This window comes from Trichophyton verrucosum (genome assembly GCF_000151505.1).
Source record: "Trichophyton verrucosum HKI 0517 chromosome Unknown contig00655_1.f1.exp, whole genome shotgun sequence".
NCBI classification, from domain to species: Eukaryota; Fungi; Ascomycota; class Eurotiomycetes; order Onygenales; family Arthrodermataceae; genus Trichophyton; species Trichophyton verrucosum.
In genome coordinates, this window is record NW_003315298.1 from 34,877 (window position 1) to 48,792 (window position 13,916).

At 48.6% G+C, this 13,916-nt stretch overlaps 4 protein-coding genes and 1 non-coding gene across 5 annotated transcripts; all 5 read left to right on the forward strand.

Annotated features, from left to right (window-relative positions):
• Positions 1 to 159: 159 nt before the first annotated feature.
• On the forward strand, positions 160 to 3,800 carry TRV_05938 (leukotriene A4 hydrolase; the record flags this gene model as incomplete). Its single annotated transcript, XM_003019924.1, has 11 exons — positions 160 to 542; positions 609 to 778; positions 845 to 1,269; positions 1,329 to 1,550; positions 1,613 to 1,907; positions 1,965 to 1,990; positions 2,049 to 2,259; positions 2,317 to 2,387; positions 2,443 to 2,885; positions 2,936 to 3,148; positions 3,209 to 3,800. The coding sequence occupies 11 exons, from the start codon at positions 160 to 162 to the stop codon at positions 3,798 to 3,800; spliced, it is 3,051 nt and encodes a 1,016-aa protein (XP_003019970.1).
• A 1,259-nt stretch (positions 3,801 to 5,059) lies between these two features.
• On the forward strand, positions 5,060 to 5,457 carry TRV_05939 (uncharacterized protein; the record flags this gene model as incomplete). The annotated part of the gene is made up of 2 exons (XM_003019925.1): positions 5,060 to 5,194; positions 5,263 to 5,457. The coding sequence occupies 2 exons, from the start codon at positions 5,060 to 5,062 to the stop codon at positions 5,455 to 5,457; spliced, it is 330 nt and encodes a 109-aa protein (XP_003019971.1).
• A 3,738-nt stretch (positions 5,458 to 9,195) lies between these two features.
• Positions 9,196 to 9,705, forward strand: TRV_05940 (uncharacterized protein; the record flags this gene model as incomplete). The annotated part of the gene is made up of 1 exon (XM_003019926.1): positions 9,196 to 9,705. One exon carries the CDS (start codon positions 9,196 to 9,198, stop codon positions 9,703 to 9,705), a length of 510 nt encoding a protein of 169 aa, XP_003019972.1.
• Positions 9,706 to 10,268: 563 nt separating this feature from the next.
• TRV_05941 (uncharacterized protein) lies at positions 10,269 to 11,380 on the forward strand (the record flags this gene model as incomplete). The annotated part of the gene is made up of 3 exons (XM_003019927.1): positions 10,269 to 10,405; positions 10,485 to 11,197; positions 11,268 to 11,380. The coding sequence occupies 3 exons, from the start codon at positions 10,269 to 10,271 to the stop codon at positions 11,378 to 11,380; spliced, it is 963 nt and encodes a 320-aa protein (XP_003019973.1).
• Positions 11,381 to 11,652: 272 nt separating this feature from the next.
• On the forward strand, positions 11,653 to 11,724 carry TRV_05942. The gene has a single exon. It is a non-coding gene; the product is annotated as a tRNA-Arg (tRNA).
• Positions 11,725 to 13,916: the final 2,192 nt, after the last annotated feature.

The following is a 13,916-nucleotide window of genomic DNA, read 5'->3' on the forward strand; positions in this document are numbered from 1 at the left end:
GGCCAAGATAGCCGAACGAGCTAGCTTACCGAAGCTTGTCCTTCCAACGCCCCCTGCCGGCCTATATAACTACTTATATCCCATCTGCTGTCTCGCTGCCCGTCAGCCTGCTATAGGTCGCGTGCCTCTCCTGCGCTCGCCCGTCCGGCGGTGGTGGTGATGGTGATGGTGGTCGCGCTGGCGCTGCGCTGCGGTGGGCGCGCGGGAAGAAGCGTCGCTGCGGCTAAACATGGAGTGCGACGTCATGCCGCCCGCCCTGCGAGTTACTTCTCTTCCGCCGCGCTGCCCCTCTCTTCTGCCTCTTCCCTGTCCCCGCGGCCCCTCTTGATCTCGTCTCCGTCTCCGTCTCCGTCTTCTTCCTTTTCTTCGTCCTTTTCAACTTCTTCCTCTTCTTCTCCTGCTCGTTCACTAGCATCGTTATCCACCGTCAGGCCGGCTGCTGCTCGTAAGTCTGCCGGGTTAGCTATTCCACTCCAGAAAAGATCCTGCTCTGCCGAATTCCGCACGATGAACCCGAGCGACAGGGAGACGCTGCCAGACGTGTGAGTTGGACGGACCTCGTTGTGCCGGAAGATATGGAGAGAGGAGCATTGCTGATACAGATACAGGGCTAAGCCATCTCACTACCATGTCTCGCTGTACGATCTCACCATCGGCGGCAACTGGGGATACAAGGGAACTGTCAAGATAGACACCAAGATCACACGCCCTACCAAGGAGATTGTTGTCAATGTCAAGGCAATTGACGTCCAGTTGGCAGAGATCTCTGCCAAAGATGGTATATCGCCTCAGACCCGGGTGTCATTGAGTGTGTCTTGACATTTGTGTACTGACTGCCGCATAGGAAGTGCTGCCAGCAAGGCCACTGAGATCTCATACGACCGCAAGTCTGAACGTGCCATCTTCAAGTTTGACAGCGAGCTACAGCCGGCAGATATGCTGCTGACCATCTCCTTCACCGGAACTATCAACAACTACATGGCTGGTTTCTGCCGTGCTGGATACCAGTCGGCAGCTACTCCAGGACCTGCCACGCCCAAGGTTGGAGAGCAGCACTACATGCTTAGCACCCAATTCGAATCCTGTGATGCCAGACAGGCATTCCCTTGCTTCGATGAGCCTAATCTGAAGGCCACCTTTGATTTTGAGATCGAAATTACTAAGGGCTTGACGGCTCTCAGCAACATGCCTGTTAAGAGCAAGCGTGAGGGTAGCAAGCCTGACCTTGAGTTTGTCTCTTTTGAGCGGACTCCCATTATGAGCACCTATGTAAGTATTTACATATCTTCTTGAAAACGGGGTAGTTTGCTAATGATGTTGTGTTATAGCTCCTTGCCTGGGCTGTAGGTGACTTCGAGTACGTCGAGACGATGACTAAGCGCAAGTACAACGGCGCCAGTATCCCAGTCCGTGTTTATACCACCAGAGGCCTCAAGGAGCAGGCTCAGTTTGCCCTGGAATGTGCTTCCCAGACCTTGGACTACTTCTCCGACGTCTTTGAGATCGACTACCCTCTTCCCAAGTCTGACTTGCTAGCAGTCCATGAATTTGTAAGTGCGGTCCTTCATTTTATACATTACTACGGGTGGTAAATTAACTCAGTGAGTCCTAGGCCATGGGCGCCATGGAGAACTGGGGCCTTGTTACCTATCGAACCACCGCTGTCCTTTTCGAGGAAGGAAAGTCCGATGAGAAGTACAGAAACCGTGTTGCCTACGTTGTTGCCCACGGTATGCTCTCTACCCCATTCCCCCGTACCCCATATCCACATCTTACTAATCAATACATAGAATTGGCTCATCAATGGTTCGGTAACCTCGTTACCATGGACTGGTGGAACGAGCTTTGGCTCAACGAAGGTTTCGCTACCTGGGTCGGGTGGCTCGCCGTAGATCACTTCCACCCAGGTGAGTTTTACCCCCCCAAGTACTCTAGGAAATATATCCAAAGCTGACAGCCATTAGAATGGAATGTCTGGTCACAGTTTGTCGTACGTCACCGTAGAGGTACCTTGAATTTTGATAACCCCCATATTAACGGTTTTACAGACTGAGAGTGTTCAACAAGCCATGAAACTCGACTCTCTCCGCGCATCCCATGCCATCGAAGTTCCGGTACGAAACGCCCTCGAAGTTGACCAGATCTTCGACCACATCAGTTACTTGAAGGGAAGCTCCGTCATTCGTATGTTGAGTAGCCATCTCGGCCAGGAGGTCTTCCTCAAGGGTGTTGCCAAGTACCTCAAGGCCCATAAATATGGTAACAAATTTCAGGTCCCGCCATTACTGGAATAATGAATTCTGACTGTCTTTCAAGGCAATGCTACCACCAACGACCTCTGGTCTGCTCTTAGCGAAGTGTCTGGGAAGGATGTCACTTCTTTCATGGTTCGTCCTGTACTGCCGCGCTTATTATTTGATAACGCATACTAAGTTACATTAGGACCCATGGATCCGCAAGATCGGTTTCCCCGTTGTCAACGTCACTGAACAAACCAACCAGATCAATGTTGACCAACGACGATTCCTTGCATCTGGTGATGTTAAGCCAGAGGAGGATGAAACCATGTGGTGGATCCCACTCGGCATCAAATCTGGCCCCAAGGCAGAGAGTGCCAACGTCCGCAATTTGACCAAGAAGTCTGACTCGGTTGCTGACATCAACTGTAACGAGTTCTACAAGGTCAACAAGGACCAGTGTGGCTTCTACCACACTAACTACCCACAAGACCGACTCGTCAAGTTCGGTGACAGCAGAAACCTCCTCAGCTCTGAGGACAGAATCGGTTTGATTGGTGATGCTGCCTCTTTGGCTGTCTCTGGCGAGGGAAGCACCGTCTCCTTGCTCGCTCTTGTCGAGAAGTTCCAGGACGAAGCTGACTGCCTGTATGATAAACCCCTTTGCCTTATTGTACGCCCTTACTAACTTCTTCTAGTGTCTGGGCTCAAATTATGACTTCCCTTGGCAACTTGCGATCCATCTTTGGAACCCACGAGACTATCTCTAAGGGCCTGAAGGCTTATACCTGCAAACTCGTCACTCCTGCTGCTGAAAAGATCGGCTGGGAATTCAAGGACTGTGACGACTTCTTGACCAAGCAGCTCCGACAGATCCTCATTACTGCTGCTGGACGTTCTGGCCACGAAGGGTAAGCCGCCATTCGCACCCATCTAAGCCACAGACCGTTATTCTAACTTGTATAATACAGCACCGTTGCCGAAGCCAAGCGTCGTTTCAAGGCCTGGGCCGATGGTGATAAGTCTGCCATTCACACTAACCTCCGATCTGCTGTCTTCTCCATCAACATGGGAGAGGGTGGTCGCCCTGAGTATGATCTGCTGGTTAAGGAGTACGAGACCAACACAACCATCGATGGAAAGGAGATTTGCCTTGGTGCTCTCTCCCGTGCCACCGACCCTGAGCTCATCAAGGAATTCCTGGAGTTCCTCTTCTCGCCCAAGGTCTCTGGACAGGATGTTCACACCGGTGGGTCGGGCTTGGCCGCTAACCCCAAGGGCCGCTACCTCATGTGGGACTTTATCAAAGCCAACTGGAACCGTATTGAGGAGAAGTTGGGTGCCAATAAGGTCCTGCTTCAGCGCTTCCTGCGTCTCAGCTTGATCAAGTACGCCGATAAAGAAGTTGAACAGGACATCACCAAGTTCTTCTCCGACAAGGACCAGGAAGGCTACGACCGTGCACTTGTCATCGCAGCGGACACCATCAAGTCCAACGCCAGCTACCGCGAGAGAGAGGAGAAGGCTATCCTTGAGTGGCTCACCCAGCGTGGCTACGTATAAACACCCGGGCGGCCATCACATCACATGGTCTGGCCGGCTTTGTAAATACGCATAACCGCCGATGGCATTTCCTTCGTTTTCCTTCGTGCCACCCGACTGGCACTGAGCACATGAGCAGCTCTAAAAAACCAAATCTCTATGTATCTTAACGTCATAATATACATGTAATGTGTATCCACCGTTGGCTTATACTGTCAAGTGTTGCTGTAGCCTCAGAGACTAGTACCGCTGTGTACCTCACAGCGTAAAATTGTATGTGAAGATACTTCTAGGTACATCCGCCATATTCTTCCCAAAACAGCCTAGCGCCGCCATGGATCGCAGCGTATCACGTTGTTTCAACCTTCACCTCGCTCTCTTCTTCTTTCCGCCTCTCAAGCCAGCAAAGCAGAGCAAAGCAAGCAACGGCAGCATCATCGACCAGCAGCAAACTCGCATCTCCAGCACTCTGCTTGACTACCGCATCTCCAGCCCGCCAGCCTGATACCGCGCCCGTCTCGACCTCGACACGCTCCAGCCGAACAGCAGCCAGCTATCTGACGTCGCCTTTTGCCTCTTTCCCCCCTCTCTCTATCCCATCACCACCTTGTCGCCTTCATAATGACTCCTGAGTAGTAAGTGCCCTTATTTCTACCAGCAACTCCCTGTCCTCCCGCGGAACCGTAGACTATTCCCTATCCGATGGAAATATAGCTGAACTAACCGCCGGATGACTATTATAGAGCTTCCTCCCGCGGCTGACGACACCCAAACCTCCCAATAAGGCAAAACACACACATACCCGCTTCAATATTGCAGTCGCCACCATGCATATATACAGTTGATATTATACTGATTTGCTTGCTCGCGATTAGATACGACTACTTGTTCAAACTCCTCCTCATCGGTGACTCCGGTGTCGGAAAGTCTTGTTTGCTTCTCAGATTTGCAGATGATACTTATACAGAAAGCTACATTTCTACTATCGGTGTTGACTTCGTATGTGGGAACTTGACCTGATGGCGGAATAGATGAATATTCTAACGAAGAATAGAAAATCCGAACAATCGAACTCGATGGAAAAACCGTCAAACTCCAGATCGTACGTAGCCTGCTGCCTGCTGCCTGCTACCTTTCACCGACTAATGCCACTTGTATTTTGTCACTAACTTTCTTTTGCTTTACAGTGGGATACAGCTGGCCAAGAACGATTCCGAACCATCACATCCTCCTACTACCGAGGCGCTCATGGAATCTGCGTGGTTTACGACGTGACGGATATGGACTCTTTCAATAACGTCAAGCAGTGGCTGCAAGAAATTGACCGTTACGCCACACAGGGCGTCAACAAGCTGCTTGTAGGCAACAAGAGTGATATGGAAGACAAGAAGGTCGTTGAATACACTGTTGCAAAGGTTCGTATTACCACCCCCCGCCATATCTGCGAACTGTTAAGCCCTCTGCTAATGCGTTCCAACTACAGGAATTCGCTGATAGTCTCGGCATTCCATTTTTGGAAACTTCTGCCAAGAATGCTTCGAACGTCGAGCAAGCCTTCTTGACCATGGCCAGACAGATCAAGGAACGAATGGGCACCGCAACCGTCAACAACAAGCCTACTGTCCAGGTTGGCCAGGGCCAAGGTGTCCAGTCGAATTCCGGCAGCTCATGCTGCTAAATTACCTTCCATATTTTACTCCTTACACCTCGACCAGTGCTGTGGTTATGCTAGGCCTTGCTTCCCTTCCCACGCTACAATCTGTCCTAATGTTTCTCCTTTGGCGTGAAATTTGGCATCATGAAAGTAGTGTTTCAACCGGAATTGGGTGGGGTGGGGTTTAATTTAATGTCGTTCTAAATGGGTTGTTTACACTTGGTTTTCATTTCCTTATTCTTCTCTCTTCCTCTTTTTTTTCTTATCTTTGTCTCTTTGCCCCCTTCATTTCTGCAATCCAGCCCGGATCTGTCTTACATACATAACCTATCTAGCTACATTCCTACCTTTCTACCTACCGATGTGCCACCATGCGTACCATACCATGACGAATTTGATTCCTCACCCCCTCCCATAGCACCAGCCCCGTTCCCGGACCCGCCCCGTGCCACGGCTCATTGACCACCACGGGAATGCCAGGCACCTACCCGTCTTATGACAAAAAAAGAAACCTAATGCTGCGTCCCCCCGTACTTCTGGCTTTGTGTGTGTGTGTATGTGTGTTTTATTTCGTTATCACCTGTTTCCTTTCTTTATTTTATAAATTCCCCGTCACCTGCTTGCTTGAAATATCTAATCAGGCCCTACCACCACAGCTGATTTGGAAGCATCTCTTCCCATTATTTCTTTTCCTCCCCTTTACTCCGTATACATGTTCCATTCTCTTCCCTTCTATTACCTACATATATTCTGTACTCCGTAAACGTCCAGGCTATCTTTAGAACTATGTTTTCATTAGTTTCCTGCGCTCCTGCATATCTTCCCGTAGTGCAGCCATCTGTACAGAGTAACTAGCACATGAAGAACTGTTTCTTTGTCTACCTGTATCTTCTTCCTTCGATCGTCTATCTTCCTTCCTTCCCCCTTTTTTTGGGCGTCAATCGGCGCTTAGTAATTATCCGAATCGGGAAGTGTCACGTGTCGATATTTCTCCGTGCCGAGGCTGCCTCCAATAAGGTCCTTTTATTTATTCGCGACTTCAGCCTCACGACATCGAATGCTGGGAGGTGGTGGTGATGATATACAGTTAAGACTTAGTGATGGAAGCGCTTGATATATCCCGCAGGGGAACACTATATATAATCTTTTTGGGCATGGACCCTTGTCAGGAGGGCACCTCGAGGAACTGATCATATTTTAATCGGCAAGGTTAAGAACTTAAGAATGGGAGAACGAAAAAGCAGAGGGCGCGTGGAAAGCAGCCGGCCTAGAGCTCCGGCTTGAAGGTTTCAACCCGATGTCCCTGCTTGGTCCACAGTGAGGATGGTCCTCAGTCTGGGTGCTGATGAACTAGTCCACCAGCCCCCGATATCCGCAGAGGTTATCTTTATCTATTCTCAGACCGAAAAAGCAATGCCGACATCGCTAGCCAGGCATTTTTGGCCGTAATTTCGACCGTTCGGCACCTATGCTCACTCCGAAACAGATGGCTAAGGACTCCTGAGTCCAAGCCCTCGCTCCGGCGCCCTGATCCTTCACATAGGCGGATGCGGTGATCTCCAGATGTACCGATACGTCTAACTAGCGAGCGTTTGGGCCTCGTACCAATGCTTTCTCCATTTTCTTTTTTAGGGGCTTTGAGCGTTCGCACGGCGCCATGGCGGCAAAGGATATCGAGGACGACCCGGGTTGACAGGACAAGTATGGGGGTACGAAGCAGCTTCCTTTATTCCTTCGGGGGTTGACCTGGAACGAACATCAACTTGCCTGTCAAGTCACCTTAGCTTCGTTTCTGATGTTTCCAATCTCATCATCCAAGAGATGAACACGAGCGATTGACACGCTTCTCCTTCCAAGAATTGAGTCTTGGACGAGCTGAACTCCTCCACTCTTCGACAGATCTTCTCGAAGACTGGGGAGAGAAATTATGTTACGCCGTATATATATATGTGCCCCGGCATATATGCATGGATAAGACCTCCCGACATCCAGGGCTTGGGAAACGCGGCAGGCACGAGATACTAGAGATCGATTCAATACTCGATGCTGCAGAGTTCGGACTGGGATCTACCTTAAAAATATGCAAAGTCCAGGATAGCGTAACGCCAAGCGTGTACAGGTCAACACTTTGGCTTACCATTTCGTGACATAGCATGTCCATAACCCAGGCGCCACAGCGTCTCTCCTCAGCCCGCCCCAATATATGTCCCTTGTTCCCTCCCAGTTTCAAAGCTTCCGTCTAAAACGCGGCTCCAGTTCGAGACGGGGACGGCCGGGCGGAGTATAAGCATGCATAGTTGGCAGCCACGGCCATCTTAACTGGCCTGAAGGTGTGGCAAGTCGAGGAACTCCCAAGAGCGGGCGATGCTGGCATCCAATAGCGGTCCGCTATCACAAAAATGAAAGTGTTCGCAAGCTTTCATGATTTTAACCTTATGCATCCATGTCAAGGTCTGCATGATGGTGATGGTGTTGTCGATTCCAACTTGCTTTTCCTGTGTCATGGGAAGGCTTGATTAATAGAGGCGTTCCTTTGACATATATGACTACCAAGCTGCCGACCTCGCCGAGAGAAAAGGCTAGAAGCATTTTTACGCCATGAAAGTCGTTTGCCCTGGAACGGTTAACTGTTGCCAGACCGTTTTATCATTGAAACGAGCACTACCCATACCCTCCTGTGTTCACTAATTTCACCTCATCCAATTCTTCCTTTGACTACAACTGATGGGACCCTAACAAGCCTCTCGAATCGAAATCCGCTGGGTGAGGTTTCCCAACTAACCGGCCGGATAGTCCCAACAACTAAACAAGGAGATTCGTCGAGGAGCATGGAGTCAAGTTGGGATATCGGCCAAGGGTCATCCAGTGATGATAAAGGACCTATGGTCCTCGGTGCCGCATGGCTTTCCTTCGTTATAGCGACGTTGGTGGTTGCAGTCCGGGTTTGGCTGCGCACTTGCCTTACAAAACTTTTCGGATGGGACGATGCCTTTATGTTCCCAGCACTGGTACGATTCTGTCTTTTTATTGATATTAACTCGGAGCAGGGTCTAACTCATTACTGCCAGATTTTTGGATGCGCGCATTCCGCTCTCGTCAACGCATCCGTTGATAACGGACTGGGCACTCACCAGGCCGACCTCACGAAAAGTCAAGTTATACAACTAACCAAATATTTCTGGCTCTCAGGGCCTATGCATGATTTGGCCGTGAACTGGGGAAAGGTGTCTGCTGCGTTGTTACTATTGCGTGTCGTGGACAAAGCAAAAAGTCACGCCATTTACTTCTACCTCGGGATAACCTTTCTCACGCTTGTCAACTCTGTGGACGTATTCATCATCTTAGGCCAGTGCAGGCCTACAGAAGCAGCATGGAATCCACTTATTCGAGGGAAATGCTGGGAAAAGAGCGTTGTGAAGACCTCAGCCTACTTTCAAAGCGGTTAGATGGACCTTCTCCTCCCGAGGCTGGGCTTTATGCTAACTACATATTCGTTTGTAGCATGTTGTTGTTTGTCTGATCTTATCCTGTCAGGATATCCTGTAATTGTGATATCCAAACTCCGAATGCCTCTTCGCACTAAAATCACACTTTCGTTAATCCTGTCGCTGAGTTTAATGTATGTGTTTTGCACACTTCCCCTGTTGAACTCGTCCTATTGAAGGTGCTAATTTTTGAAATCTGCAAAGTGCCTTTGTCGCACCTGTTATGAAGGCTTATTACATCTACCGCATTGGGAGTGACTCAGACTATTCCTGGAAGATGGCCGACCTGGCTATGTGGGGATCCTTAAAGCACTACCTGGTCATAGTTACGGCCTCGATACCCGCCCTCGGACCTCTAGGCAAACACCTCACACGCATAGCATCCTCGAATGGGTTTGGATGGTTCTCATACGGAGAAGACTCTCACTCATCCTCATATGCAACGAAGACAAAATCGCTAACGACAGTCACGGTCAGCTCTGGTCCCAGCAAGAAATTTTTCAGTGAGGATTATAGCGTATCGACTATGACTGGCGACGATAGCTACCCGATGTCTAAATACAGCAACGCATCCAAACATAGCGCCGGCCGCAAAAAACACAAGCATAAGCGAAAACAACATAGTGAAGTAGCGAGCAGTCAGGAGGCCATCGTCCAGCCCCCTGAACAGAATACGGATGAAATCACAAAAGTGACAGAAGTCTGTATACAGACAGAGTCGAAGGAAAACATTGCAGAGTACTGGGAACAGAGGATCAAGCCTTGGGAGGCTAGATCCCCTGTTTAATGATCTTTCCCTTCTTTTACGGTGGCAGTTTATCTATTTTTCAGGCACTAAGTTACGGGGCATTGGGAGGTTCACAAATGATTGTCATCGCCGGCGTCTGGCTGGTGCTGGCTTTTTTAAATTTTATTCAATTCAGCTCATAGCGAAACATCTATGTATTTATTTGTCTCCATATTCATTTTAATGTATTAACAGGAACTCCGTGATTCATGGAGCGAAGAAAACTGATGGTGTCCATATCGGGAAACAGCCGAGGCAAGTCGACCGCGGCTAAACGTCATATGATGAACACCCGGAGATTCTTCGTCCCAGGGATGAGAAAAATCACAAGGAGACGCAGAAAACAGCACGATCGGTTCTCTGCCGGGTTTCGACCGCCCTTTGGCACTTTCGATCTTCTAGTTATATAACTGCGTCTCCCTTTCCGCTAATTTCCTGTTTTTTCTCTGCCGTTTTCGCTGTTGATCGGTTACTTTTTTCTTCTGCGCTCAACTACTACTACCCTTTCTGCTCAGCATCTGTCTCAATCAATTAGACGATATACCATATATTTCATATACAAGATGTCTCAGTCTCAAGCAGCTGCTACTTCTGTAGCTCAAAAACCTAAGCCTGCGCCTACCATTGCTGCGCAACAGGGGGACAATATTGCGCATGCTTTGGCTGGCGCTGGTGGTGGAATCCTGTCCATGATCTTGACGTGCGATTTTCCCAACTTTCCTCTCATTAACCCGTCATTACTAGATGAATGCGCTAACTAAAGCCTTTTATGGTCATAGATATCCGCTGATCACACTCTCTACCCGTGCGCAGGTCGAATCGAAGCGTGCTGATTCTTCGACGATCGAGGCCATCCGCCATATCATCAAGCGAGAAGGCATCAGGGGGCTCTACTCTGGCCTAGAATCCGCCGTCTTTGGTATCAGCGTTACCAACTTCGTCTACTACTATTGGTACGAATGGACTCGCGCTGCATTCGAGAAAGCCGCTGCAAGAGCCGGCCGGGCTTCGAAGAAGCTTACAACTGCGGAATCGATGATTGCTGGCGCACTGGCTGGCAGCGCTACAGTGATGATTACCAACCCTATTTGGGTAGTAAATACCCGCATGACGGCTCAGCGATCATCCACTGAAGGCGGTGACAAGAAGGCGAAGACGACTATCGAGACGCTGAAGGACCTCTTGCGCCAGGAGGGCCCAGCGGCGCTCTTCGCTGGAGTTCTGCCGGCTCTTATCTTGGTCATCAACCCTATTCTGCAGTATACTTTCTTCGAGCAACTGAAGAACATTGTTGAGCGACGGAGAAAGATGACTGCCACAGATGCTTTCTATCTGGGCGCCCTCGGAAAGCTCCTAGCTACCTCCATCACCTACCCATACATCACCGTCAAGAGCCGGATGCATGTTGCCAACAAGGAGGGACCAAAGGAGAGTTTGAACGATAAGTTCAAGAAGATCATCAAGGAGGAAGGATGGGCTGGTCTGTATAAAGGTGCGTTTAAAATCATATATCCTGATCCCACCCAGCGGGCAGTGTTAATTAACCCTGTGATTGATTATAGGAATTGGGCCCAAGGTCAGCCAGAGTGTTCTAACTGCTGCCTTCCTGTTTGCCTTCAAGGACGTCCTCTACGACAGCATGGTTGCTCTCCGCCGACGAACTATCCGGAAGTAAATGACCCCTGAGAAGCAGCAGGAGGCATTTTTTCCGCGGTTTCTTGATAAGCTCTTTAAAAAAAGAGCCGGAGCCAAGGGGCAAGACGTAGCCCCATTGTACAAATACACAAATCCCTCTAATTTAGCTAGACAAAATATTCAACCTCAACACCCTTTCTCCTTCGTCGGACATCCTTCCTCCTTGTACGTTGACGTGGTGGAAGGAAACTGCTATAATTACCAGCTGGCCCTCTATATAAGCATGGACCCCGTACTGTCAAAGTTAAAGCTGGACCTGTGGCTCAATGGTAGAGTATCTGAGTCCGGATCAGGAGGCTGCAGGTTCGAGTCCTGCCAGGTTCGATTTTTTTTATTTTTCCCTCTTCCCTTATTTTAATTAATTTATTTTTTCCCCACAGTAGGTATGATATGTCTATAGTTGCATACTCACTCCTCTTTACTTGTCTTTATATATACCTTCTATGGGGCTACGTTTCGATACTCAAGTAAACCGTTAACGAGGAAAGAGGCGCAGCGAGTAGTTCTTATTACGTAATAAATAGATGATGATTGAAAATCGCGACCTCGATTTCTTTGGACGGACGCGACTCCACACGACACAACAGTCGATACTCACTAACTACTCTTGAGCCGTTGGCGGAAGCCAAATATCTATATAGCGGGATTTACCGTCTCGGTGCATAGAGTCTGATTACTTGGTTTTTGAGGCACATACTATATCCCCGTATGGCCTACTATTACTCTCCAGGCATCTTCAGCTAAGGAAAGCTTGTCGTATTGACTGGGGATAGTATTTCCAGTTGCTTGATATCCTATCTTCATCTGAACTCGGAAAACTCCGTTTATCATTCCAAGACCATCCCTTTTTTCACTTGCTACTGCATCTATGCAAGACTTTGGATGTGAAGACTCAGACGTATCGAAACTAGTATATATATATACACACACACATATATATATATATACCTATCTAGATGGTAAGGTGCCTTGAATCTTGTATTTGGGCTTGTTAGCGCTTAATGACTGACTAAAACTAGTAGTTTGAGAAGAAAGGCGCATCCTGCATAGCTTAGCCTATGGAGCTTGGTAAAACATCACTGCCTCGGAGAAGCAAACGGATTTCCCAGGTCCTAGGAACCGATTTCGATGATGGCGAAAATGATGTTGACCCCGAGCCGGAATTACAGCGGTTGCTTGAACAATTTCTATCCAGGGAAAATTCATCTTCGACACCAAGAGAGCCAAATCCATTAAAGAGAAAGGCTGAATGTCTAACTGATAGGCAGAACTTTCCTTGTGAAGTGGCTAAATCGGCTCCATCGATATCGACAGACAATTCTAAGAATATTTCTATCAAAAGGTCCCCCAAAAGGAGCACCGCGTCTATCAAGGGGGTTGCCTTGGCTAAGAGTGATAACCTGGAAAATGAGCCTTCCGGCATAATCGAGAACGATATCTCAGAAAATCACAACCATAATCGGTCAGAAGAAGCCAATAATGCTAATGATGTGTTCTTCTCAACTTCAGATGGCCCTAGTAGAATGCGGGCTTTGTTGCCCGAAGCAACGCAAGAAGATAATAACAACAACTTAGACCCGGAATCTTCCAATGTTGATTCCTCCCACTCTCAGTGCTCACCTCACACCTCATGGACGCTTCCTTCATCCGTTTCTCTTCGCTCTCGTTCATCAGAACCGCCCGGTAATGCCCAAATTCATCCTATTCATCCTACTATCCCTATTAAACGACCACGAGGAAGTCCACCAGCTCCACTAAACATGCCGAGAAGGAATAACAATTCAACTCCACAGCGGCGGTCTCGCCGTGAAAGAAAACAGCCAGCCAATTACTATGAGCCACCCCCCGGTTTTGCGGAAATCGAAGATGGCTATGAACCGACGGCTCCTGAAGAACCTATTGACCTCCAATACTCGCCACAGGTCCCAAGTTTGGCTAGGAAACGAGTTGACATTATACCTCCTCGATGTTTATATCGATCGAGACAACTATGTATCTTGCGAGAATTAAACTCTTCTTCGTGCCTCGACGAAGAGGATCCGCTGGTTCAATTTCCATATATCTTAGCGGATCAACGGGTCAACCACCCAAGGCTACTTCTGCGAGACAACCAGTACAGTAGCTTCATTTGCCATGTAGACTTCTCTACAAGCGAGATGAAAACAATCTATACCCTTCTTTGCGGGCATCAGATACCAGAGGACGAGACTCCTATTCAGGATCATCTCTTTCATGCTGTCCAATTTCTTGATGTTGAACTGATTACCAAAAGGATTCGAAGGTTAAAAGGTTTGCTTACCCTTCTACCCCCTGGTTTTGATCCAGCTCATCTATTCCTATCCCACGTGGGGATTCCCAAGGAGTATCAAAAAATACTCAAGCAAATTGAGAAAATACTTAGAGATACTCATCAGCCAGAAGGGTGTAAAAATACAGTTGCCAAAATTGGTCGTGCTAATATCAATTCTATACTTCAAGAATGTGATATTGTCAAGGGATTGCATCGCAGGAAAGCC